A 22,549-nucleotide genomic window follows, 5' to 3' on the forward strand; every position below is an offset into this window, starting at 1 on the left:
GGCCCAGCCGTCCTCCCGGGATGTTTCACGACCGCTCTTTTGTTTCTCGATTCAATGGTCCTCCCGTCGTCGTTCTTCTTTCGGACTCTTCCCTTGTGCTTCTCTACTCCGTAAGGTACTGCGTACTAGCTTGCCTCGCCCCGGTTCGGCAGCTCTACTAGTTCGAATATCTGTCTCTCCCCTGGCCTTGCCGTGCATGATGGTTGCTCTTGGCCATTGGAACCGGTACAGGGAAGGGTGACTCACATCTCGTTGTCCATCGACGGTGGATCATTTTCCCATGAGGAAAAACGCATCAACCATGATCTTCCTGCTGCTTCAGCAAGGACATGTTGGCGAGGACTTTGAATTTTTCTTTTCGACATACCCCGGCAGTTCGGGTCGGTGCACTTCAGAGCGGGCATCTTCCTCCCCCAACGCTCCACGGAGCATGCCCGGGAAAATTGGGGAGGCTGGGGTCTAACATGACCACCTCACACTCTACATTGTCTCCCTGCAAATGGGCGTCACCAAATCGACGTCACTTCATTACCAACACCACTACCCAAGCATAAACCTCTGAATCATTTCATCCAGTTTGAACCTTGCGGTGTACCTTAAGAAGGTAGGTATCCTCATGTATCCATTGTCTATCTGTTGTCCCTTGCCCCAGCTCTCAAGTGGAGGAGGGGACCCTGGAAAGAACAAAAAAAAAGTCATTCAAAGTCAAATCCCCCCGTCTATCATTACGCCCACGCCGAGGACGCCAAAAGGGTATCCGTCAAATGAAACGAAAAAAAGGAAGAAGACAAGTGTCTCTCTCTGTCCTTCTACCTTGCTACACAAAAGGACAATCAAGAAAGGTAAAGGGTTTGAGAAGAAGTAGGAAGTGTGAGAGAGCAGGACGGTGACCACAAGAGAAAATGTTTCAACGTTTCAACGACCAAGTTGTGTGTGTGTTTCCATGCAGGTGATGTGGTCTGCGGCATCCCAGACTTGACACCACCCACCAACCCTCCTCCGTCAGCTGCAGTCATCCGCTGCAACGGACTTGACTTGGACGGACCATCCGCCCCACGCCACAACCACCTATCCACTCACAGCCACCGCTGGTCCCCAGACGCGTCCAACTTGCGCATACAACGCGTCGGTTCTTGGTGTTGAAGGGCAAAGAAAAGCGACGTCCACACCAAGCCATCCCAAGGCAGACGGCCGTCGACGTCGTCGCCCCATCCAAAACGAAACCAGGGCTACCTAGGCCTCTAGCCTCTAGTATCCCGCACCATTCGCCACCACGTCGCCCGTTCTCGTGTTCCCACTGCTGGCTCCCTCACCTGCATCTCTCCTCGTCCCCTCGTGCGTCGATTGACTCATACTCGACCGCCCTGAAACGTTTGCCAATGCCGCCTCGAGATCCGCTTTCCCTTCCCGCAGCCTCCGGAGTGTCCTCATCATCCCGTCCAGCCGGAGTCGCTCCTGGATCACCATGCCTTTGGCGAATTCCTTGATCGCTCGTCGCCCCATCTTCTCGTGGAGGTCTTGCCACCCGGCTAATTCCCCGGCAACTACTTGTTGCGAGTATCGAAGTTCTCGACCGAGGTCATCCACCTGCTCCTGTGACTGGCGGGCTTTCTCTTCCCTCTCCTCATTGAGGCGTTGTCGCGTGTCATCCAGCAATCCAAGAGGCCACCGTGTCGATCTCGTGAGCGAGTTGTAGTTTCGCTCCACGGCCTTGCGCGCAGCCGATATCTGCGTAATTTGCGCTGGCGGCCGCGACAGAGCCGATAGCAGGGCTTGGATCGTCGATTGCGATGCCAGGAACGTCGAGTGGAAGATCCCGTAAGGATTCGATTGCATTGGTACGAGGGTACGGACATAAGAATCCATCGCCGTGATGTATGCTGGTGGAAGGAACGGCAATGTCGAAACAGCGCGGTACAGCAGGAGTGATGCGTCATGAAGATCTGCTCTCGTTAGTCCAGACCAAAACTATTTGATTACCAGAAACAAAACTTACCTGAAGCAACTATGGCGATGGAATTGACCCTTCTTGCCACACTCTTAGTCGAGTAGTTCACACTCCGCACCATCTCCCTTGCATGATCGACGAATTGTTCGACCTCTCGCACATCCTTGACGGGCTCGTACTCTTCCCGCACTTTCTCGGCTCGCGTCTCAGCTTTCAGGTTACTCCTCTGCTCCATCATGCCTAGTTGGATATCAGGCACCAGGAAGAATTCCCAGAGCATCTCGTGTGTTGCGAATGTGGGGTGATTGAGCATGATCTTGAGGAACCAGTCGGCCCTAGTCTGGATATCTCGTAGCACTGCTCTAGACGGCTTCGAAGGTATCTGGAAGGGCGACCGCACACCCGCCACCGCCGGGATCCAGGACGCCGGGTTCTCCAGCGCCAGCAAGTTGCCGAGGTGCTCAAAATCAGACAAATTCCTGCGGCTTGTGGTAACGGTGTAGCTCATGTGGTCGGCTGGGGCTGCCGATTTCAAGACCAGCCGAATGGTCGCATCTTCAACGAAAAAGGCCCTCACAACACCGGTGATACGGGCATCCGCGCCAGGGGGCATGCTGAAGAGCGCCAGGTCATCAATCTTATTCCTGATGTCGTCATCTTTGGCCAATTCAACGGCAGTCAGGCTTCGGATTTCTCGGGCTGCAACATCGACGCGTGCATCCACAAATAGTGTTCTGACCATATCCAGCCTGCCATATTTGCTAGCAACCATTAACGGCGTAAACTTCTTCTCGTTCGTGGCGTTGACATCGACATCGCATTGCTGGAGCACTCTGAGTGCCAGCTGTGGGTCGTTGACAATGTGAAGCAGAGTGTTCCCCTTGGCGTCCACATGATCGTCAATGTGCAGCGGAAGCCCGTCACGCTGCGCTTCCGTGGCCGCATCAAGGCCGGCATCCACCATTTCGCGGTAGTGGATATGGTCATACGACCTGCAGAGTGCAAAAAGCGGCGTCTGCCCATTCTTGTCTTTTTGCCGCCAGGGGACTAATCTCCCGATCCGAGAAATTAGAAACGGGGCGTGGAACAGGTAATGCGCACAACTGCGCCCCCAAATGTCTTGCTGAGCAAAATACTCAATTAAGCGCTCTCTTGCCGCCAGTCTCGAAATGAAGTCGAGAATAATATTAATCAGCTCCGTATGCCCCAGCTGGACAGCAGCGCTAAAAAGCGTTGTATCTTCGTTGTTGATGTCGTCTAGAATGACAGAAAGAGGATAGTACTCGCTCAGCGTCAGCAAGTACCGCAGAACATCGGGCCTTTCGTTTTGCACAGCCATCATCAAAATTGATTCCCCGAATGCATTGTGTGTCTGCGAAAGACGATCGATAGTGATGTCGCCCTCAAGTACGCTTCCAATGGTACCATTGCTGGTCGCCCTCGAGTGGTACGAGATCTCCGAGCCGCTGGACATGCTTCGTGTATCCATGGCAACCCTCTTGACCTTGCGAGGCGGCGGCGGTAAAGGGAAGTCAATCTCACTGCCATCATCCTCGGCCTGGAATGGGAAAACGTGGCTCAGGCCAGAGCCTGATGAGAAGCGATCCGAGATCGTGACTGCTGTTGACGATCTCCTCGAGGCAGACCCGTTGGTGAAGCTCCAGCTGTGAGAGGGGCGTCTACTTGATTCTGGCGAATCATAAAGGTCTTCGTCGAGAATGGCGTTCTCGTCTGGTTCCATGATCTTCTTCAAGTCGTCAAGGCTTCCATTGCAAGTAGCATTCCATAACGCTTTGTTTCGTCGGCTGGCTCTTCGCAATCCTGACGAGTCTAGTGCGAGGTATGCGAGGACAGCTTCGAAGGTGCTCAGTGCATATCCCATCTCACCATTGTCTACGTCATCAATGAAGATAAAGTGACGGATGTAGATGAGCCGAGCGTGCAAGTGCCGAACTTGTGCTCGGATGACCACGAAGAGCAACAGCGAGACTAGCGTGTCGGCATTAACTGTCAAAGTAGGCTTCTCGGTCGAAGAGGCTGCTTGCGCTCGTGAAGACTCTGTCAAATGAGTGACCAGCTTCATGGTCGACAGGAGCAGATCGAGCATCTCTTGTGGGCTCATGGCGTTCGCTGTCTTCTTGAACTCCTCCACAGCCAGACCAAGCTGTATCGTCAACTCATGCTTCCCTCGCGAACCACCTTCTATGGAGATGCCAAGCTGTGATAGATCAATGAACTCCATCTGCCGAATCTTGGCCTCCAACTCGAGATCATAAGGTCGTTTTGATGCACTAAGTCGCGGAAACAGGAGGTGGTGTGTATTCTCGGTGACGTATCTTTCGATGAGTCTTTCGACTAGAGGTCCCGTCAGGTCGGTCGTAGCGCCGAGCATCGAGAGTTGCTGCTTGTCAACCCCCTGGAACAAGTCGATGGCGGCTGTGACAGCAGTCTCCAGGGAAGCCCTCATCACATCTTCGTCGTCCTCGGCGTAGAAGTTCTCCGTCACGGGGAGACCGTTAGTCAACCCATTGGGGCGCCTTGCTGCGGACATGCTGTTGGACCGCGCCTTCCTCATGGCCGTAGTGATGGGTCCGTCGGGCTCGGGGTCGGGTATGCGTAACGCCGAAGGGGGCGGCGGGAGCGGTCGCTCGAACACAGTCGTGAACTCCCGAAACAGCTTTTCTAATCCAGGTTGCATCTGTCGTGCGATGATAGGAAAATGGTTGAGGAGGTCGTGGAAGCTCTTGATGTCCTTCTTCCGGGGAAGCATGGCGCCTTCGCCATTCTCAGCAGCCGCCGCCTGGCTCTGTTCGAGGGCTTTCCTCCTCGCCATTCCCTCCACCAGTATGGCAGGCTCGATCTTGTTCTCTTCCCATACGCCCACCAGTGGCCGCGAGATGTAGTAAATCAGCCATTGGCGGGGTTCAAGGAGGTCGGGATACCATGTCGAATCGTTCAGTAATTGAGCTTGCGCAAGCGACTTGAAGCCTGGGATACAATTGTCAGTCACAGGCGGTTTCGTATTGCATACCCAGGCGCACCTTTGTTACTGTAGACGTGTGTATCTTTGATGACGACTGTGCGACCATTGATGGTCTGATACTGCTTCGCCTTGCCCCTCAGCTCGCGCAGGTTTTGCGCCGCGTCCTTCCCACCCGCAGCAGAGGTTGTATTTGCGGCGGGAATGCGAAGCACATGACTAGCTAGGAACTCCTCCGAAGTGATGAGCTCGTGGAAGGTCGAGCCGCTCTCGACTTCGCGACATGTGAGGAGGACATCGGTGGTCGGGACCAGGAGGATATGGTGATGTACCGGGGTACACTGTGAGGGTAGGGAGCTTCGGAAGAAGGCAGCGAGGAATGGATTTAGGGGTTGCATTCATTCGACTGGCGCTGGACGTCCTCGGCCAGCTAACCCGGCCGGTGAAGCCAGGATTGCAGGGTAAAGGTGAGTAGGTGGTTGAGGGTCGTGGACTTCGGGAGCACGGAGGTGCCGGGGGATCGACGGACTAGGGACGGAACGAAGGCTGGGAATAGGATCGCTGGGTATCGTTCAATGTCGCTGATATGCAGGATGGTCGTCGGCGGTCGTACAGAAGACGCGAGTTGAGCTGGCGGTCGTTGAGGAAGGTGGAGAATGGATCGTGATGAAAGGCAAGTTGTTCGTGGTGGTTGCGATTCCCCTGGACAGATAGCAGTGGAAGGTGTTGAAGCTCTGGTGTGGGCCAGGCAAGCCAGGCACTGACCTCACTGAGGCCGCACGTCCCACTCCCAATGGGCTGCCACTGCCAGGGGGCACCGTGGCCCGATTCGGTGCTGAAGAGGTTCGCTGCCAGCATGCCGTCCCCACAGTGCCGAGGCGGTACGCTCTGATTTGCTGGGGAACAGACGGAAGCCTTACGGAATGCGGAGAAAAGGGATCTCCGAAGGTACCACCGAGGCGGGCGCTCTCCCGGCTTCCATCGATAGCTTAACCTTATCTTATCAGTCCCCACACGAAGCGAGCATCTTCCATCCTGCCGCCCAGACATCTTTCTGAAGATGTCAAGAGCCTCCCATTAACATCCTGTGGAGGTTAAAAGACATGTCTTTATACGAAGGCAGATATTCCAAACCAACGACGAAGAGGCGTTCATCTTGCGATTATCAGCTGCAACAGCTTACTCATTCCACAGTAACCGGCATGGCTGCCTATCGCGCCTGCGGTATCCGTCATCGCCTGCCTACATGCATAAAAAACGATGCAGGAGGCCGTCAATCTGGAGAATCGGGCAACAGAGGACTGTGACCTCACATCATATAGAATCATAAATAAGACTTATCACTGCCGACCGGGTGTCTACCACTCTACACTTTGTCTTCAAACCACATATAATTCTAACGATTGTTCTTACAAGTTCATCTTCATTCGTACTTTATCATCCATATTCGGTACTCAACTAGTGTTATTGATAGCAAATCTCTCGCCCAAAACAACATCGTCTAAAGCCTACCTTATTACACCGACGACACCACAAATAACCCCTCAACGTCTAATATAGGCCAAAGTGCGTTCAAAATAGCCACCAAGATTAACTCTGCTCCCACTCAGCGCATCACCCGCGGCTATGTGCGTTTTACACCCGGCCCTTCATATGGGGATGCTACTTCAGCTCTAAAGAAGATCCCGCGATACCTTTTCAGAGTCCATGCACCAAGCACCTCAGGTAAAACATCACTAAAATCTATCGTATCAAGAGCTGCTCTCTGTGGTCACGCTAGATCCGACTGCGACATATTCTCGATGCCCCGGACGAAGCAGCCGAGATGCTCAACTGCCACCTTCGCGGTTAGGCTCGGGATGGTGACAACCTCATGTCTTGGACGAGCTCATTACTTTTCGCCCTTCAATACGCACTGTATCGCAGCATCATGCCCAAAAACGGGCGTCCCGACGACCCGTCCGATATCTGGATCTATATCTTGGACACAAGACTTTTGCCTGGAGGTTCCTTTATTTCCGACGTTGCGCTCCTTGACGCATTCACTGGGAAAGACGCAGCACGCACGTATAATCTATCTAAGCTGCGATATTTGAGCCAAGAAACTCAGTACAAATTTGGGGAATACTTGTGTCAAGGGAAGCTATCGATTGAAGGCGCATGCTCTTCAGCCTCTCTCCAAAGTACCATCAATCATGGCCTTTTCAGGCTCTGACCCGAGCTCGGGCTGCCGAACAAGAATCTCGAACTGGCAAAAAAGGTCTGCAGGCTTCGCGTCCAATGTTTCGCTTCACCCACGCCGGCGACGAAGGCCGACTTCAGCTCTGCCAGCTCCATTGCGCAGGGATGTTTCGGAGCGGAAGACGAATGGGCACTTCCAATGACAGCCGCATTACTCTCTCTGCGGAAGCGACCGATAAACGATGTTGTAATCATTGACGGGTTCAATGCCCTATTCTCGGATATGTAGTGTTGTCGCCTTGGTGTAACAAAGCCACTGACAAACCATTGGGGTAGATCAAGAGATTTGCGAATACAACCTCGATACCTTCAAGACCTTTTCCCTTGATACACACCCGGAAATCAACCAATTCTCCAAGATTATCCAAGATATTCATAGCGACTACTGCGCCAGAGCTCTTGATTCTGTTCTCGTCACTGCCGCCAAGCTGTCGCGTGAGTACAGAGGTTCTTCATTCTAACGTGATTCATTCTGGCTAATACATCACAGTGATTTCCCTCTGACCGCAGATGTACCTTCACAGTACCAGCTCTACGTTAACCCAGACCTGAGTTGTTCTTCGTAAGAAACAAATTTGCTTGACTCTGCTATCGCATTCACCTGAATCTAAGTCTCTTCTGAACCGCTCAAACCCTCCGTCGTCGTCATCCATGTCATCTTTTCGTCAACCTTGCCCGATTTGCGCTCAAGATACGCCGCCTCAATAGCCTCTAGACTCTGGCTCTTCGTCTCCGTCATCCAAACTGCGCAGACGACAACGCTTACCAGCGTACATCCGCCGTAAAAGAAGTACGGCCCCGAAGATGAGGCAGCGAGAAAGGGCGGCGCCGTCAGAGCAACAACGAAATTGGCCAACCAGTTGGCAGCCTGTCCCAGCGCCGCACCGCTAGACCTCGTCTCGCGCGGGAGACTCTCAACCAGGAAGGCCTTGATGCAAATAGCCCAAGTGCCATTGAAAACGACGGCGAAGAGGTAGATAGATACAATCACCACCCACCGTCCGGCACCCCCATCGACACGGACCTGGTTGGCGGCGTACAAGGAACCCATCAGGAACATGAGAATGGCGATGCCAGTCCCTCCTACTATGGTACAGGTCCGACGGCCCCAGCTATCTGTGAAGATGGTGGCCAGGATAGTGACTACCATGATCACCAAAGCCAGGATTCCCGAACAGAGGAATGTTGTTTCCTCTGAGAGACCTGATTGACGGAACAGTAAGGGGGCGTAATACAGAATTCCGTCGATGAAGCTGGTCTGCTGGGCAGCCATCAAGAAGCATCCAAAAGCAGTGCGAGAGCGGAAGGGCCTGGACAAAGCTTTCCGGAAGTCATGGATCGTCGCTCTGACGGTGTCCGCCATGCTCATGTTGGGAGGATGTACTGCGGCTGCTGCTGCCTCCTGAACGCCCTTGGACGCCAGCATCTCCCGCTGCTCCTCCTCGCTGATGCCTAGCTGTGTAAAGACAAGCCGAGCCTTGTCGACTTGACCCTTGGCCACCAACCATCGAGGCGACTGCGGCACAAAAAGCGTCGTCGCAGCGAGTCCAAATCCCAGAATCGCCTCAACAGCCAGCGGCACCCGCCAAGACGCCGACGAATCCGCCACACGACGCGTTCCGTAGCAGATGAAATACCCCAGGGATAATCCCACCGTAAGCATGAACTGTGAGAACGCAACCCAGAAACCTCGCGTCTTGGCGGGCGTGATTTCGCAGATCTGCACGGCGACGGTGCTGACGAAGAGTCCCGTACCGAGACCCTTTACGGCGCGGCCGGCGATGAACATTGCGAGGTGGACGGCACCGCATTCGATGGCGGCCCCGAGGCCGAAGACGGCGGCGCCGGTAGATATCATGGCGACTCGGCCGAGTTGGTCTGCTAGCATGCCTGCTAGGAGGGCGCTGATCGTGCCGGTTATGAGAAGGGTTGAGACGATTGCGCCGTGGAGGATGGCGGAGAAGTGGCCGAATGAGGTCTTGAAAGTCTCCATTGCTGTTATGGGGCCTATGCTGCCAGTGTCGAGCCTGAGAGGTGAAAGTTAGCTGAAAAGCCTGGTTGAAACGAAGGAGATCTGCAGACAAGACTCACCCCCACAGCATCAGACAGGCTCCCGTAGCTATAGACGCCCTGGCATAGAGCGGCGGCATTCTGTACTGTCTCATTGTGATCGAGGCTCACGATCTAGAGACGGTGATGGGCGAGATAAATGCTCTGTAGCATAGACCAGCGAGCGAACCGTAGCTTTCCTTCCTCAGAACACTCAAAAGGTTCTTATACTGGCTTGGTGGCTGCATGTTGTGCCCATCTTGATATCGTGCTATTCTCCTTTCGGGTATGAAGCCCACCGGGTTTGCCATCTTGATGAAAAATCCGATAGACAGCCCGCAGGCGGGAATGGTTACTGGGCCTTCACAGGGTCATGCTCGCCGAGAGTCTGTTGTCTCACGCGTGGGCTATGCAGTGCAGGTTTTTTGACAATGATACGGCTCGGCTTAGTTGCCATAACTCAAAATCCGCCCATCGAGGGTTCTAGATTTGTAAGTTGTTAGCATCGTTGAGTTTAGCTGCCTCTCGTCTGAGACCAACTGGCAAGCAAGCTCACTGAGCGCTCTGTCGGCAAAATTGCCAGTTGAGGTGGGAACATTCGGTCCATCCCGCGCCATCGGCAATAAGCGTCAGACCCTTCTGGCCGGTGTCTGAGTAAGGTAACTTTGCCGAAAGCCTGACTCTGATCTTTAGACGGATACACTCTCCTTCCCAATGAAATTTTACTATACGGTTGAATTTTTAAGCGTCTCGTCTCGTTGGTTGCGCTGACTTGGTCGACGAGGGACCTAATCAGCTCTTGATGACGCTAATCACTAGAGCTGACGGAAAATGATAGCATAGAACGTTCGTTTGACTCTCTGCCTGTCAACGATAGTACACCCTCGAAATCAAAAAAGGTATCCCCCCCACCTTTTCATGTTCCACCGGAACCATCCGCCGGAAAGATTTCCCCTCTTGTCACCCACCACATTGAGCCCTGGGATCTCTTCCCTTATGACATGTTATCTCTTCGCCTTTGAACGTCACATTTGCTACCTACCTTACGACTAACAAGGGATAATTCCTTGAACTAACCGCGTCCAGCAGAGCTCCCCTCTCCCTCGGTCGAGACCGTGGTCGAGGCCTTTTTGGCACTCTCTGGACCATAGCGTAGGTATCATGCGCTCGCATCATGGGTGGTGGGTTGCTACCTTCAATCAGAAACGCGCATTATCTTTACAACTTCAACAAACAGCTTGACATGCCGGCAGCGAAAACTAAAATGCAACGAGGCACGACCCGCTTGCGGGCAATGTACCAAGTCTGATCGCGAATGCATCTTTTCGCAAGACACAAAATTTCGTCATTTTGATCGCTCTCTTCTTTGTCGAGGACAAGACAAGGCTTCTGCAGGTCGTGTTGTTGTCGAGAATCTGTTCGAAGAAGATCAAACCTGGCTCGATATTCCGCATGAACGTGGGTCGATGTGTGTCTGGAATCTAGCGTTGATGTTGTGACTAACCAACCGCTTCAGTTGTCTTTGTGAATATTACGAACCCATTCGAGGCAGACGACGACATCTCCGACGATGATTTTCTTCTGCAGCATGACAGTTATAATACTGAAGGAGGACCATCTGATGAATGGGGTCACACGCTGTCAACATCCGAACCTCGGGATGCGGAGAGTGGGAGAACTCCGGCCTACACATCGCGGTCGGAAGGAGTTTCTGAGTTCGCTCAACAATCCTCTGAGAATCTCCGAAGGAATAGCGATGTTGTGCAGAGCAGACCTGTTACTGCATCTGTTGGGAACGATGATGTATTAAACCCAGTGGCCCTCCCATCACCCACAATTCAAGCAGATGACGACGAAGATTTGGACGACAACGGCGACGACGATGATTCAGAGATGAACATAATAGCTTTAAAGCTTCTGAGACATTTCAGACAAGGACCTGGGCAGTGGTAAGCCCTCTTCTCTTCATATCCCTCTACCTTCGGGCTGTACAGCTACTAAAATGTGGGCGGTAGGATGGACCTATTTGATACATCTGCGCATTTCTCATGCAAAATACCAATAAGAGCAACGACTCGGCCGCTTCTCAAATCGGCAATCTGCGCTCTCGCAGCAAAGCACCTATCGCGCACACAGTCAAATGACAACGAGATCCGACAGACCTGCAGCGCGAGAGCTTCGGCGGCTCCCTCGGCTACGACACCTCCCGACTGGCAATACCACGCCGTCCGACACTATCATCAAGCAATCAGACATTTAAAGCACGCAATCACTCTCGCCGGAGCAAGGTACGATGCGCTACATAGCGAGACGAGCGACCAACATGCGGATACTTTTGCCGCAGTTGCCATACTTTGCATGTACGAGTTGATGAACGCCCCAGGGATTGCGTGGAAGGCGCATCTCACGGCTCTGTCACTGTACTCTGCCTCAGATAGAGCTCTGGGAGGATCTTCTCCGGTCTCGATACCGCAGTCTCCGACCAAGGGGCCAATATTCTGGAGTCTGGCAAGGCAGGACTTCCTCTGTGCTTGTAAGCTTTTCAACACATACACTGTCGTGGCCAAAAGGCTAACATCTGCGCTTCGAAAGTCATAAGCGAAACCCAGACGCGTCTCAACTTGGACCACATCCGTCTTTGGCAAAACTTTGGCCTTGCTACAGACGAACGCAACCTCTTACTCCCCTTCAGCCCCTTTTCGACGGCCGATATCCGCTCCTCGACCAACGTGGATGAAGACTCAAAAAGCAACGAGCTTTTGTGGCTCCTGGGGAAGATTGTGAATTACATCACCAACGGGGACGGTATTCGCCCGGAAGACTATTCTAAGCCCGCCGGCCAGCGCATGTCGCTCGGTCTGACGCAGGAACTCCTCCTGGGAAGATGGACGAAGCTTGAAGTCGAATTACAGGAGTGGTATGAGAGTCTACCACCGACCTTTGTGCCCAGCGCCCGGACAAGATTCTCTAGTCGCCACGGGGATTTGGGTGATGATGAGACGGATATGGACATGGAAAGAGTCTGGTACGACATTCCGATGTGCGCGTCGACGATGCAAAGCTACCATATGGCTCAGATTCTTTTGCTGGTGAACCGGCCCCAAGAATCCACGGCCATACGGTCGACCGTGTCGGCGCGTCTGCGATCGTATCGACTCATTCAGAAAGGGGTGCTGCGTCATTGCAAGGAGATTTGTGGGATTAGCCTCGCGGATCCTACTGATGCGGTGCGTGTTCACTCTGTCCAGCCGCTTTTCGTGGCAGGGCAAGCCTTTTATACGCGACCGGAACAGGAACTGGTACTGGAGCTACTTTCTGGTATCGAGACGGAGTTGGGGTGGGCTACGAACCATCAGAGGCGGAAGTTGATTGACGAGTGGAAGGTGAATGATGGATGAGAAACCACGAGTAGAATCAAGATGACGCTGTATTCTCAAAATGCTTCCGTGGCCCCAGTAGCAACATGGCCAGCTGGATAGCATGGACCTCTTGGCTTCGCAAGGTGGACAGCATATGATTGACGGCTAAGATTGCAGGAGGTGAGCATGGCTTGGCGCTGCTCTAATCAGACATGCGCTATTTCAAGAGCGGAATAATATCGTTAGAGAATCCACCAAGGAAGGGCGAGAACCACGGATAAGAGACCACATCGCTGGAGAAACGTCCACATAGCGTGAATGCTGTGGTTTAGCCACGAATCAACTCCTGCTCCCTCGCAGCCTCATACACATGCCCGCGGGTTCCACGGAGTCCAAAATGGCAGAACTATAGATTCCGTATGTTCTGCAAGAACTTGCCAGGCCTAAGTTCTTCAATTTCAACAACTTTGCTATGGATGACTGTACCAAGTAGACCAAACAGGGATAGACTCCACTTGAAATCTACATCTATATTATCCAGGTGGCTCTATATGCCAGACAGGCGAGCCTTTCTTCATTGCTCGACCGGACATCCCTTCGAACTTTGATTCACTATGTTCATCTCCAAAACACTGCCAGCGGCGCTCCTTGCTGGTCTCGTTGCCTGTCAAACACTCAACATTCCCAGCCGAAGCGGTTCCATCATCTCACTACCGGCGCCGAGTGTGATATCTGGGTCTAGGGATTTTGGCAATAAGGAATACGATCGCGGACGCTCATGCAATACCGATGTTGAGACTTCAGGTGGGCACCCCGTCTTCATACTTGAAAATGGCGCCACTATCAGCAACGTCATTATCGGTGCCGGCCAGGTTGAAGGAGTTCATTGTAAAGGTGCTTGCACGCTGAAGAATGTCTGGTTCCGACAGGTCTGTGAAGGTGAGATGTTGTCTCCGTGGACTGGACCATGGCAAAGTGAGTTTCGAGAGAACGAATGCTGACCTCTACGCGATGATACAGATGCCATAGTGATCAATGGCAATGGCGATATCCTCGTCGAGGGAGGTGGTGTCCGCGGAGGTTACGGTAACACGATCTCGCACTTAGGCCGAGGAACAGCCACAGTCAAAGATCTTACGGTCATCGATGTGAATCGTCTTTACCGTTCATGCGCCAACTGTGTGAACAACGGCGGTCCGAGGAATTTGGTAGTAACCAACTTGAAGGCCAATAATGTCAAATTGCTTGCCGGCATCAACTCAAACTTTGGAGATGTTGCAACAATATCTGGGTCCTGCGGTACCGGTGTCGCCAAGGTCTGCCAGGAGTATAAGGGTGTTGAAAAGGGCCAGGAGAGTCCCAAGGTCACCACGACTGCAAATTGCAGAGGCCAAGCGACCCTGGATATTTGCTAGGTAGCAGGGAGGATTCGGGCCATATCGGCGTGGATGGACATAACTCCTGTTCAAGATGACCGGTGCCTTACTTACTTTACTGCCATAATTACTCATCGTCTTTCATCAGTTCGAAACCCCCACCCCCTCATATCATACAAAGGCTCAATATGAGCGATGTGTTGATACGCAAGTGAACCAGCATGATAGGGCAATTGTATGTGGGGCTCCGCTGCGTACCTCAAGCTCTCAACTTGCCTTAGGGGTGGTAAGCTAAGAGTCTCCTCATTTCTCTCAATACAGGAGTGGCACCACAGCACGACAGCGGCCTGTATGTTGTTGAAGCTAGCAAGATGTTATATAATTCTCCCACTGGTGTTGGAGTCGCAGGTTCTAGAGTGATCTGAAAGCCGGATTATGTTGAGTTGCCTTGATCAGTACATGTACAGAATGGTTGCTGCGGTATGATGGGGGCTGGTGTTGTTCGCGGGGAAATGCGGAGAAGCCGACGCAGATTCGAGGATCTCAATTCTTCCGCCGGTCTCCTAGATGGAGACCTCCGCAATTCGGATAGATCTACGACGAGCCGAGAATTCATCCCGTCGATCTTGGAAATTTGCTAAGCGGCTGCAGTTAGATATGTCGCGCATACAAGAGGGATTTGTCTTGCACTTTTCCCAGCGTCGATTTCGTGGAAAACATAAAAATAGCAGTGAATCAACAAAGAGGCCAAAATTACTGAGGGATGAGAGCTTTCTTGAGCCTTGTTGTGTTTGGCTATTTCTCCAGCCTCTTGGCTGGAGTTATTGGATGTCGAACGGATGACGACTGCAGTCTCAACGGCCTTTGCGATCAAAATTCCTCCTGTGTCTGTGACAAAGGATGGCGTTCTTCCGACTGTAGCGAACTGGATTTGCAGCCAGTCGAGCCTTGGACCGGGTACAATCACACGAACGCGACAGGATCAGACTTCTACAAGGAGGGCGCCGGAAACTCTTCCTGGGGAGGTCACATCATCCAAGATCGCGAAGACAAGGGCCTCTTCCATCTCATTACGTCGCAAATGTCACACGGCTGTGGTCTCTCTGGTTGGCGGCCTTTCAGCACCATAATTAGAGCCGAGTCTCGCACAGGGCCGAGAGGCCCGTATAATTACGCCCAAACATTATTCAGCACTTTCCACCACAATCCCACAACTATTTGGAGCCCAGCGGATGAAAAGTTCTTGATCTATTTTATCGGCAAAGACGTCGAGGTTGGTGACGTTTGCAAATCCCAGAAGTGGAACAATACGATCTCGGTTTCCTCGTCGCCGAATCTTAGAGAATGGACGACACCAATCCCGCAGGTTATCAACGTCACGAACCCTGCACCGTGGCCGCTGTGGACGGATGAGGACCCCACGCACGAGATCCTACTCGCTGTGGAGAAGAACAATATTTACCACGCAGACAACTTCTCTGCACCCCACGAGCTTGTTGTTGAACCGCGAAACACGGAGCGCAGTGAAGATCCATTCCTTTGGAGAGATAAACGAGGACACTGGCACATTCTGGTCCACCACATGGTCGATATCGCGGAAGGCAGAAAAGGGCCGCGAGTCGGAGCACATGCTTATGCTCGCAATTGGGAGGGCCCTTGGATCTACAACAATAATACCTTGACGTACAACACAACCGTTGAGTTCACCGACGGCGTCAAGTTAGACTACTATCGCCGGGAGAGACCAAAGTTGTATTTCAGCGATGATGGGCAGATGACTCCGCTTTACCTACTCAACGGGGTGCAAGAGTTCAATAAGTCCGGGAGCTATACCTTGATTCAACCGATTGGCAAGGAAGCAAAGGATTTTGAAAGAAGTTTTGGATTGAATTAGAATCGCGTTGGGGAATGGACTCCTTCTCAATATGCATTTTGTGCTAGTTGCAGTTTGTTGTAGGAGATCAACCCAAACTTTTTGAGTGACTTGTCAAAGCCCTGAAATATTGCATGTTGAAAGTCGCCATCCCATCCCGAGCAGTCAGGCGAAGAAGTGGGCCCATGGCTTTGCGGATCGGAAAACAAGGCGGTGCGTCAATGCTTTGATATCATGACTAGCAACAAAGATAGACGCCTTTAACCTTCTGGAGAACCACGCGAGGACCACGATGGTCAGGCGGATGGAGCCTTCTTGGCACGGACAACTCGGATCTCCTTGTGCCCCCCAATCAAGCAGGCTACGGGATACTTGGCAGTCGTCCAGTAACAGGTTGAAAGTTGTGGACCAAATTGGACCAAAACGGTGGTGAAGGCTGGGTTATCAATCATGGACACGGGAAAGAGTGTAACCTTGGACTGACTCGGTCGACACCAACGGGCCCACACAGAAAGCCGCAGCTAAATGAAGGTTCTCAGCCCGCCAGACTAGGCGTCGCTAATTCTGGACATTGGACAGCTTCAAGAACCACATCAAGGTTTAGCTATAGGGCTTGGTGTGGCAATCAATATGCCCGGCGGAAGACGCAGGTAATCAGCCTCGGTTCCGGTTTGGCGGCTTTCGAGGCCAGATCACCCCAACCTCATTCGACTGATGTCAAATGGTAGCATTTACTGATCTTTTGATAGCACCAGTGGTTCGTCTCATTTGTCATGACCCCTGTATGTTGTAGACTTCGGACCCGATCAGGTTTCCGAACGCCGCGCGCGTGCTGCGGACCTGCAGTCAGGATTAACTCATGCGATTCTTCAATCCACTGGAAATTGGATCTGGCCTAGCCCGAGTTTGACACTTTCTAGGATCGAGTCGGTTTCAAAAGCCGCCCTTTTCCCTGTCCTTGTTGCTGTTTGTGCCAACTTACTTCCATCAACTTCATTTCACCAAAGATCATAGACGGCAACCAGGGAAGCAGGTCTTCATTGCCAGCATTCACTTCAGCTAGTTCATTCGTTACTGGTATGATGACCGTTCATTGAGGGCCGAGAAGATTTCAACTAATAACAAGCCGTAGTCATTCGTTGCAACATGCGTTCTACCGCCTTCCTTCCTTTTCTCAGCCTCCTGAGCAGTGCCTTTGCCGCTCCCGTTGCCACTGTTTTAGACTCTCGCGGAGAAGTTGGCCACGACGCTCTTAGTCCTCTCGCCCAGAAAGTTCAGGATAACACTGTCGGCAAAGCCATCGCACGATTCAACCCGCTCCTCCATATCGCTCATGGGTGCCAGCCATACACTGCTGTTGATGATGCCGGAGACACAAGGTACGTGTCCAAGGAGTTTTTCACAAAGATAAAAGGTTGACGATTGAATCAGCGGTGGTCTGAAACCCAGCGGCAGCTCTACTGGAGGCTGCAGAGACACCAGCAAGGGCCAGACCTACGCCAGAGGCACATGGCACAACGACAAGTACGCCATCATGTATGCTTGGTACTTCCCCAAAGACATGCCAAACGATGGCGTCTCCACCGGCTCTCACAGACACGACTGGGAGAGCGTGGTGGTTTGGCTCAACAACCCCTCTGTTGCGGACCCGACGATCCTGGGTGGAGCTGCTTCCGGTCACGGCGACTACAAGAAGTCGACTAATCCGCAACGGGAGGGTGATGGTGTGAAGGTGGAATACTTCACACAGCTGTTACTGAACCATGAGCTTCAGTTCACTGATACCACCGGCAAGACATACCCGGTCCTTGACTGGGACGCTATGTCGACGAACATGCAAACTGCTCTCAACAACACCGACTTTGGCAGTGCCAATGTGCCTTTCAAGGACGAGAACTTCACCGAGAATCTTGACAAGGCTTCTATCTAAGTACGATGTCGAGCTAAGACGAGTTTGAGGGCTGCATGGGAGCCAAAAGTCTGACATGCACAGTTCATCAATTCTTATGTCCATATTCAGTCTCACGATGTAAATAGTTCGATCAGCAAGAACAAGTAACGAGACAAGGATAGCAAGCATCATATACAACAGCACATGGTCATAAACATTGAAGACGGTCTCATTCAATTCTCATTGCCTATAGTCTGGCATGGCTGGACTATTTACCTCAGGCAACCAGTCGGCTGTGCCTGATGCTAAAAGTCATGAACATATGCCATCGTAGTATCTTAAACATTCCGAGGACCATCGACAGCGGCCGCTGTCGTAGTCACATCCACCGGGGTCGCGACTACTTTGTTGTCTTCGACAGCAGAGTCTTCCGCCTCTAGTTTCGTGTTGTCGACAGGTCGCTCTGGCACAAGCAGAACGGCCCACGATGTCGCAGGAACGCAGACCACAAACATGACAAAGGCAACGATGAGATTTACCATTGGCGAAACCTTAACGGCACCAATACCGAAGGCTAGGCAGGAGCCAATGGACTCGAATGATCGGACAAGACCAACGCCGAGTGTTAGAGTCTCGATATCGTCAAAGAAGGTACCCATGATCCAGTACACAAACATGTAGTGCGACTCGTTCATGAAGCTGCGAGTCGTTAGTACTGGCTTGAAAAGATCGATAAGGTACGGAACATCATTGAACTTACCGGAAGAGTACATTGACCGCAAATCCACGTCCGAATCCAGGGGTGCTCCAATCGAGGGTAACTTTGGGAACAGTGTCCTCATAGAGCTTCTCGTTGGCCACTTGCCATGCGAACAAGCCCAGCATGATGACTGAGAAGCAGGACCAGGTAATCTTGGCGAGCTGGGGTCGACTAAAGCACTTCAGGTCGTAGAACCAGCCCCAGAAGATGTTAGCAGCAGATGCAGCAATACCAGATGTCAAGGCGCCAAGGGTTCTCGCTCTGACCGAGAAGTACTTGGTCAAGTAGATGCCCTGGTACGTGCTGTTCCAGTTGAAACCGACGAGGATGGGAATCAAAAGGTAGAACTGCTTCTTCTTAAGCAGCTTCAGCCACTTGCGGAACTCTCCCAGGACAGCCTTGTTCTTGGTAGGGTCGGCAACCTTCCTGCCATCGCTGTGAATGACTTTCTGAGGGGGAGACACGAGCAACGCCAAGGGAAGACCGAGGCATTGAAGGGCGATCAAGACCAGGTAGGTCGAGTAGCCGACCTTTCCGCGCTGATTCTCCTTGACGTTCAGCGAGAGCTGGATGGCAGCGCCGAGAAGCTGTCCGAGCTCACGCAGACCAAGCCAGATACCAGTGAACTTGCCTCTATCTTTGATGTCGGCGTATCCCAAGGCAATGGCACCTTCAGCTGCCCATAACGCAGATGCTGCGATGCCACAGGTAGCGCCACCAAACAGCACGAACCACTCTACACCGTAACGGTTGTTGACGTACATGGATGCCGAGTAGGGTGCGTATCCAAGGGTACCGATGATCAGAACCGTCTTCAAACCGATCTTATTGGCCATGATGGCGAAGAAACTGCAACCGAAGACCATGATACCAAAGGTGAGTGAGTTGGAGCCATTGACGAGATAAGGCTCTTGCTGGCCACCAGCGCCGGTACCTTGAGGTATTGATTAGTCTGTGATTTCTCTCAGGCAAAGGGATATCGCATACTGTTGAGGGCATTCCAAATCCCAGGTTGAGTGAAGGAGATCAAGCCTACAAGGATGACGTTGAACAAAGGCGAGCGGTACCAGCGAGTAAATCGCGACACGGGCTTCGTAGGTTGAACATCCTGGACCTCCTCATCGACCTCATGTGGTTGCTTTGCTTGATCGATTGACGACATTGCAGCTGATGTTGCTTTTCCGATCCCGACGCAATGGATAAAGGTCATGCAAGTGCGGGAGGAAATGGGGTCCGTTCGATGTCGAGCTTTTAAGAAATTGCCGATTCCTTCGGTCTCTGCATCGCTCTACCCTTGTTGTCCTGCGGGATATTCATTCCTCCCTCTACATAGAGAACTCCCCAAGCGGGCAACCTCCGTGATGTAGCACCAGTTTGATTTTTTTCTTTGTGTCTGCTCCTTGGAACCCCCCACCCCGGTTTCTGGACTCTGCAGCTCGTCAGATACCGAGTCCAATTCAGATTGGTTGGGACCGGCTGCCAATGGGCTGGAATAAGCCTGGTTCGCGTGGCGTTATCGTAATTCGTAATGAGGCAATCCTGGGCGGCGCTCATCGTCGGACGACCTATCCCTGATGCAGGCCGCCGGCGCGGGCGCGGTTCGTCGGCGCACATGCGAAGAAAAAACGTGGATTGGAGCCTTTGACCATGGATGGGGTCGGTATTGTGTCCGACATCGCGTCGTGCTTACATGGGTGCGATGGCGACATCTACAAGCGGATTCCGGAACCCCACAGCTCGCCATCCGAACCGGGATAAGGATGGAAGACGACTAAGCAGCAATGAACTAGACGTTAAAATCCAGAAACAAAGAAGCTCTTTCAGATCGGCATTATATGAGAACACAGTCTATTTCAACGTCCATCTGTGGACCACATCCCATCGGTGAGCAGCGAATTGACCAGAATGGGATTGAACGCCGGGCATCCGACTACAGCTACCCGGCCCCGCTATGGACCCGACGGCTCCGTGTCCGAGCATCACCGAGACTCCCTTCAACTTGGCGAATCACATTCAGACATCAATGTGGATCAAATATATCGTGGTCAGCTTTGAATGATAATCCATTTTCTATAATTCTCTTGCTGATCATTGGTCGAGCTAGCATGAGACGGTGCGCCTCCAAGAAGTTAGAACTAGACGCAAGTATTTGATTGTAAGTGAATTATTGGCTGATCATGAACATTTGCCTGTGACCTACTATGATGGCGGACATGAAAATAATACGTGTGCGATGGAGAGGTACGTGCTGCACAAGTAACTTTTGATAAAGCTCATAGCGACTTCCAATAGCCGCCCATATGGCAAAGCTGTTCACACATCATGGAATGAGGATGGAAATAAATCAGACGACCCTGTATCTGAGACCCTCAAGCCCATGAAACCCCGTATTACAATTCAGATCAATATGTACGGTCTGGAACTAAGCCTCGGATCATTTGAGACAGTCAATTGGTACAAGGCAACATTCTATCATGGTATGGTGCGTATGGGACTCCATTTGACAAGGGCTGAAAACCGTCAATTGAGATCGAAAATATTAAATTATTACGAAGCCTAAGTACTATGAAAATCAATTTCTGAGTACAGCGTTTGTTGGGAATGCCGAAAGTGTGGCGAAAGACTCGACGAGCGCCTTAGGTGCCGGGCGCCTTGCAAAGGACTGCCAAACCAGCCTTGTATTTGGAAATTAGCCACAGCACAGTAAGAACCACGATTTTAAAACTTACAAGGCTGATAGTACAGCACCGGGCAATACGGTTCCCATCGATCAGGCAGGCAGCTTGAAACCCAAGAGTGGTGATGGGAGGCGTGACAGCTGTGCTCATTCATCAGCTTGAAAGGACTTACACTAGGCTCCTGCGAACCAAGGATCGATGTGGACATCTTACGTGCTACGCAGTTTGAAGAAACTACGCCGCTGATGACATCACCCGAGCAGCATACTGGAGTTCCTTGACAGACCGGGGCTAGAATGGAGAGTCTTTCAACAAGATTGGAGTCCGCGGGTGTAGCTGGAGCAGCGATGACGAGGGGCGAGAAAATCCCGAGGAGAACAGTCGAGGCCTTCATATTGGAGGGAAAAGGAGTTTCTTTCTTGCCAAAGACTTGAGAGTGTTGAAGAGTGAAAATGGAACTGCTGGAATTCCGGGTGGGCTGGGATGATGTTGGATGTAAACCTCTCAATCAGCGAGAAGAGAAAGGGTTTTTATAGAATTGCACGATGCCAAATATCTTTTCAATCACAATTACCGAATAATCTGCAGTGTTGAGAGCAGAAGCAAGAGCTCCGAATTCTCGTCACCTCGGACAAGGGAGAGGTACGCTTTCGTCTCCGCCAAGGGGTCTTCAATATCCGGAGAGCCAAATACACGGGCGCCTCATACCGCATATTGTGATAGTGGACCAGATGATCACTGCGGGGACTCGCCGGTTGGGGAATCTTTTGCCTTTGAATCCCGTTGACGGGCCGCATCCGGGAGGCTGAACGATGTTTTGGCTCCACCACCGTCATCCCAACGGCTCTGGACCCGCAGCCAGCTCCCTGGACGTGGGCCTGGATCTTATGTGACCCCATTGAGGTTTTATCTGAGAATTAAACTTGTCAAGTTCTGTTCTCAAAAGAATAAATCCGTATTCAATAAACTATCACACAAAACGTATTGGATGCATAGGAAGAGTGGGACTTCGTGGAGGACCAGACGTTGGTAGCAGAACGAGCGCGAACCATTCTCGTAATTTGAGGGAGGCACAAATCAACCCCAAAGCATCATGCGCGAATTGCGGACGGTCCCGGTCTCTTTAAAGGGCCATCCGATTGTCCTAGTGCCTTCCTCCCCGTCTTCTCATCGGGAGTTCGACTATTCGGGAGGTGGCTTCTAACTAACATCGGATACCCCACTCACTTGTCTCGGCGTTGTGACCGAGAACAGTAATTCAGCATCCAGCCAAAGTAACGGCCGCAATTGCTAGTTTATTTGTCGTTGACCATGGCGGGACATTTCGTAAATAGCGGAAAGCCAATGGACTTACCGTTTTTCGTGGTAATACTGGGAGACATTGATGCTGTTGC

General features: G+C 52.0%; 9 protein-coding genes across 9 annotated transcripts; 5 read left to right on the plus strand and 4 right to left on the minus strand.

Annotated features, from left to right (window-relative positions):
- Positions 1–1,248: 1,248 nt before the first annotated feature.
- On the minus strand, positions 1,249–5,786 carry CPAR01_05373 (uncharacterized protein; the record flags this gene model as incomplete). Its single annotated transcript, XM_060489652.1, has 5 exons — positions 1,249–1,943; positions 1,997–4,936; positions 4,990–5,285; positions 5,364–5,489; positions 5,542–5,786. 5 exons carry the CDS (start codon positions 5,784–5,786, stop codon positions 1,249–1,251), a joined length of 4,302 nt encoding a protein of 1,433 aa, XP_060351118.1.
- A 719-nt stretch (positions 5,787–6,505) lies between these two features.
- CPAR01_05374 (uncharacterized protein) lies at positions 6,506–7,367 on the plus strand (the record flags this gene model as incomplete). The annotated part of the gene is made up of 2 exons (XM_060489653.1): positions 6,506–6,868; positions 7,197–7,367. Coding segments are annotated over 2 exons (534 nt in total), but the record flags the coding sequence as incomplete, so codon positions are not given.
- Positions 7,368–7,776: 409 nt separating this feature from the next.
- Positions 7,777–9,334, minus strand: CPAR01_05375 (sugar transport protein; the record flags this gene model as incomplete). The annotated part of the gene is made up of 2 exons (XM_060489654.1): positions 7,777–9,196; positions 9,261–9,334. The coding sequence occupies 2 exons, from the start codon at positions 9,332–9,334 to the stop codon at positions 7,777–7,779; spliced, it is 1,494 nt and encodes a 497-aa protein (XP_060351120.1).
- A 1,041-nt stretch (positions 9,335–10,375) lies between these two features.
- On the plus strand, positions 10,376–12,616 carry CPAR01_05376 (uncharacterized protein; the record flags this gene model as incomplete). The annotated part of the gene is made up of 4 exons (XM_060489655.1): positions 10,376–10,676; positions 10,735–11,167; positions 11,234–11,751; positions 11,811–12,616. Coding segments are annotated over 4 exons (2,058 nt in total), but the record flags the coding sequence as incomplete, so codon positions are not given.
- Positions 12,617–13,191: 575 nt separating this feature from the next.
- On the plus strand, positions 13,192–13,992 carry CPAR01_05377 (pectate lyase A; the record flags this gene model as incomplete). Its single annotated transcript, XM_060489656.1, has 2 exons — positions 13,192–13,516; positions 13,598–13,992. 2 exons carry the CDS (start codon positions 13,192–13,194, stop codon positions 13,990–13,992), a joined length of 720 nt encoding a protein of 239 aa, XP_060351122.1.
- A 724-nt stretch (positions 13,993–14,716) lies between these two features.
- On the plus strand, positions 14,717–15,847 carry CPAR01_05378 (uncharacterized protein; the record flags this gene model as incomplete). Its single annotated transcript, XM_060489657.1, has 1 exon — positions 14,717–15,847. One exon carries the CDS (start codon positions 14,717–14,719, stop codon positions 15,845–15,847), a length of 1,131 nt encoding a protein of 376 aa, XP_060351123.1.
- Positions 15,848–16,972: 1,125 nt separating this feature from the next.
- CPAR01_05379 (necrosis inducing protein) lies at positions 16,973–17,756 on the plus strand (the record flags this gene model as incomplete). Its single annotated transcript, XM_060489658.1, has 2 exons — positions 16,973–17,205; positions 17,258–17,756. The coding sequence occupies 2 exons, from the start codon at positions 16,973–16,975 to the stop codon at positions 17,754–17,756; spliced, it is 732 nt and encodes a 243-aa protein (XP_060351124.1).
- Positions 17,757–18,055: 299 nt separating this feature from the next.
- CPAR01_05380 (uncharacterized protein) lies at positions 18,056–19,639 on the minus strand (the record flags this gene model as incomplete). The annotated part of the gene is made up of 3 exons (XM_060489659.1): positions 18,056–18,416; positions 18,478–19,411; positions 19,465–19,639. The coding sequence occupies 3 exons, from the start codon at positions 19,637–19,639 to the stop codon at positions 18,056–18,058; spliced, it is 1,470 nt and encodes a 489-aa protein (XP_060351125.1).
- A 1,474-nt stretch (positions 19,640–21,113) lies between these two features.
- On the minus strand, positions 21,114–21,549 carry CPAR01_05381 (uncharacterized protein; the record flags this gene model as incomplete). The annotated part of the gene is made up of 2 exons (XM_060489660.1): positions 21,114–21,295; positions 21,369–21,549. The coding sequence occupies 2 exons, from the start codon at positions 21,547–21,549 to the stop codon at positions 21,114–21,116; spliced, it is 363 nt and encodes a 120-aa protein (XP_060351126.1).
- Positions 21,550–22,549: the final 1,000 nt, after the last annotated feature.

Source organism: Colletotrichum paranaense (genome assembly GCF_030867605.1).
Source record: "Colletotrichum paranaense strain IMI 384185 chromosome Unknown Scaffold_4.1, whole genome shotgun sequence".
NCBI lineage: Eukaryota > Fungi > Ascomycota > Sordariomycetes > Glomerellales > Glomerellaceae > Colletotrichum > Colletotrichum paranaense.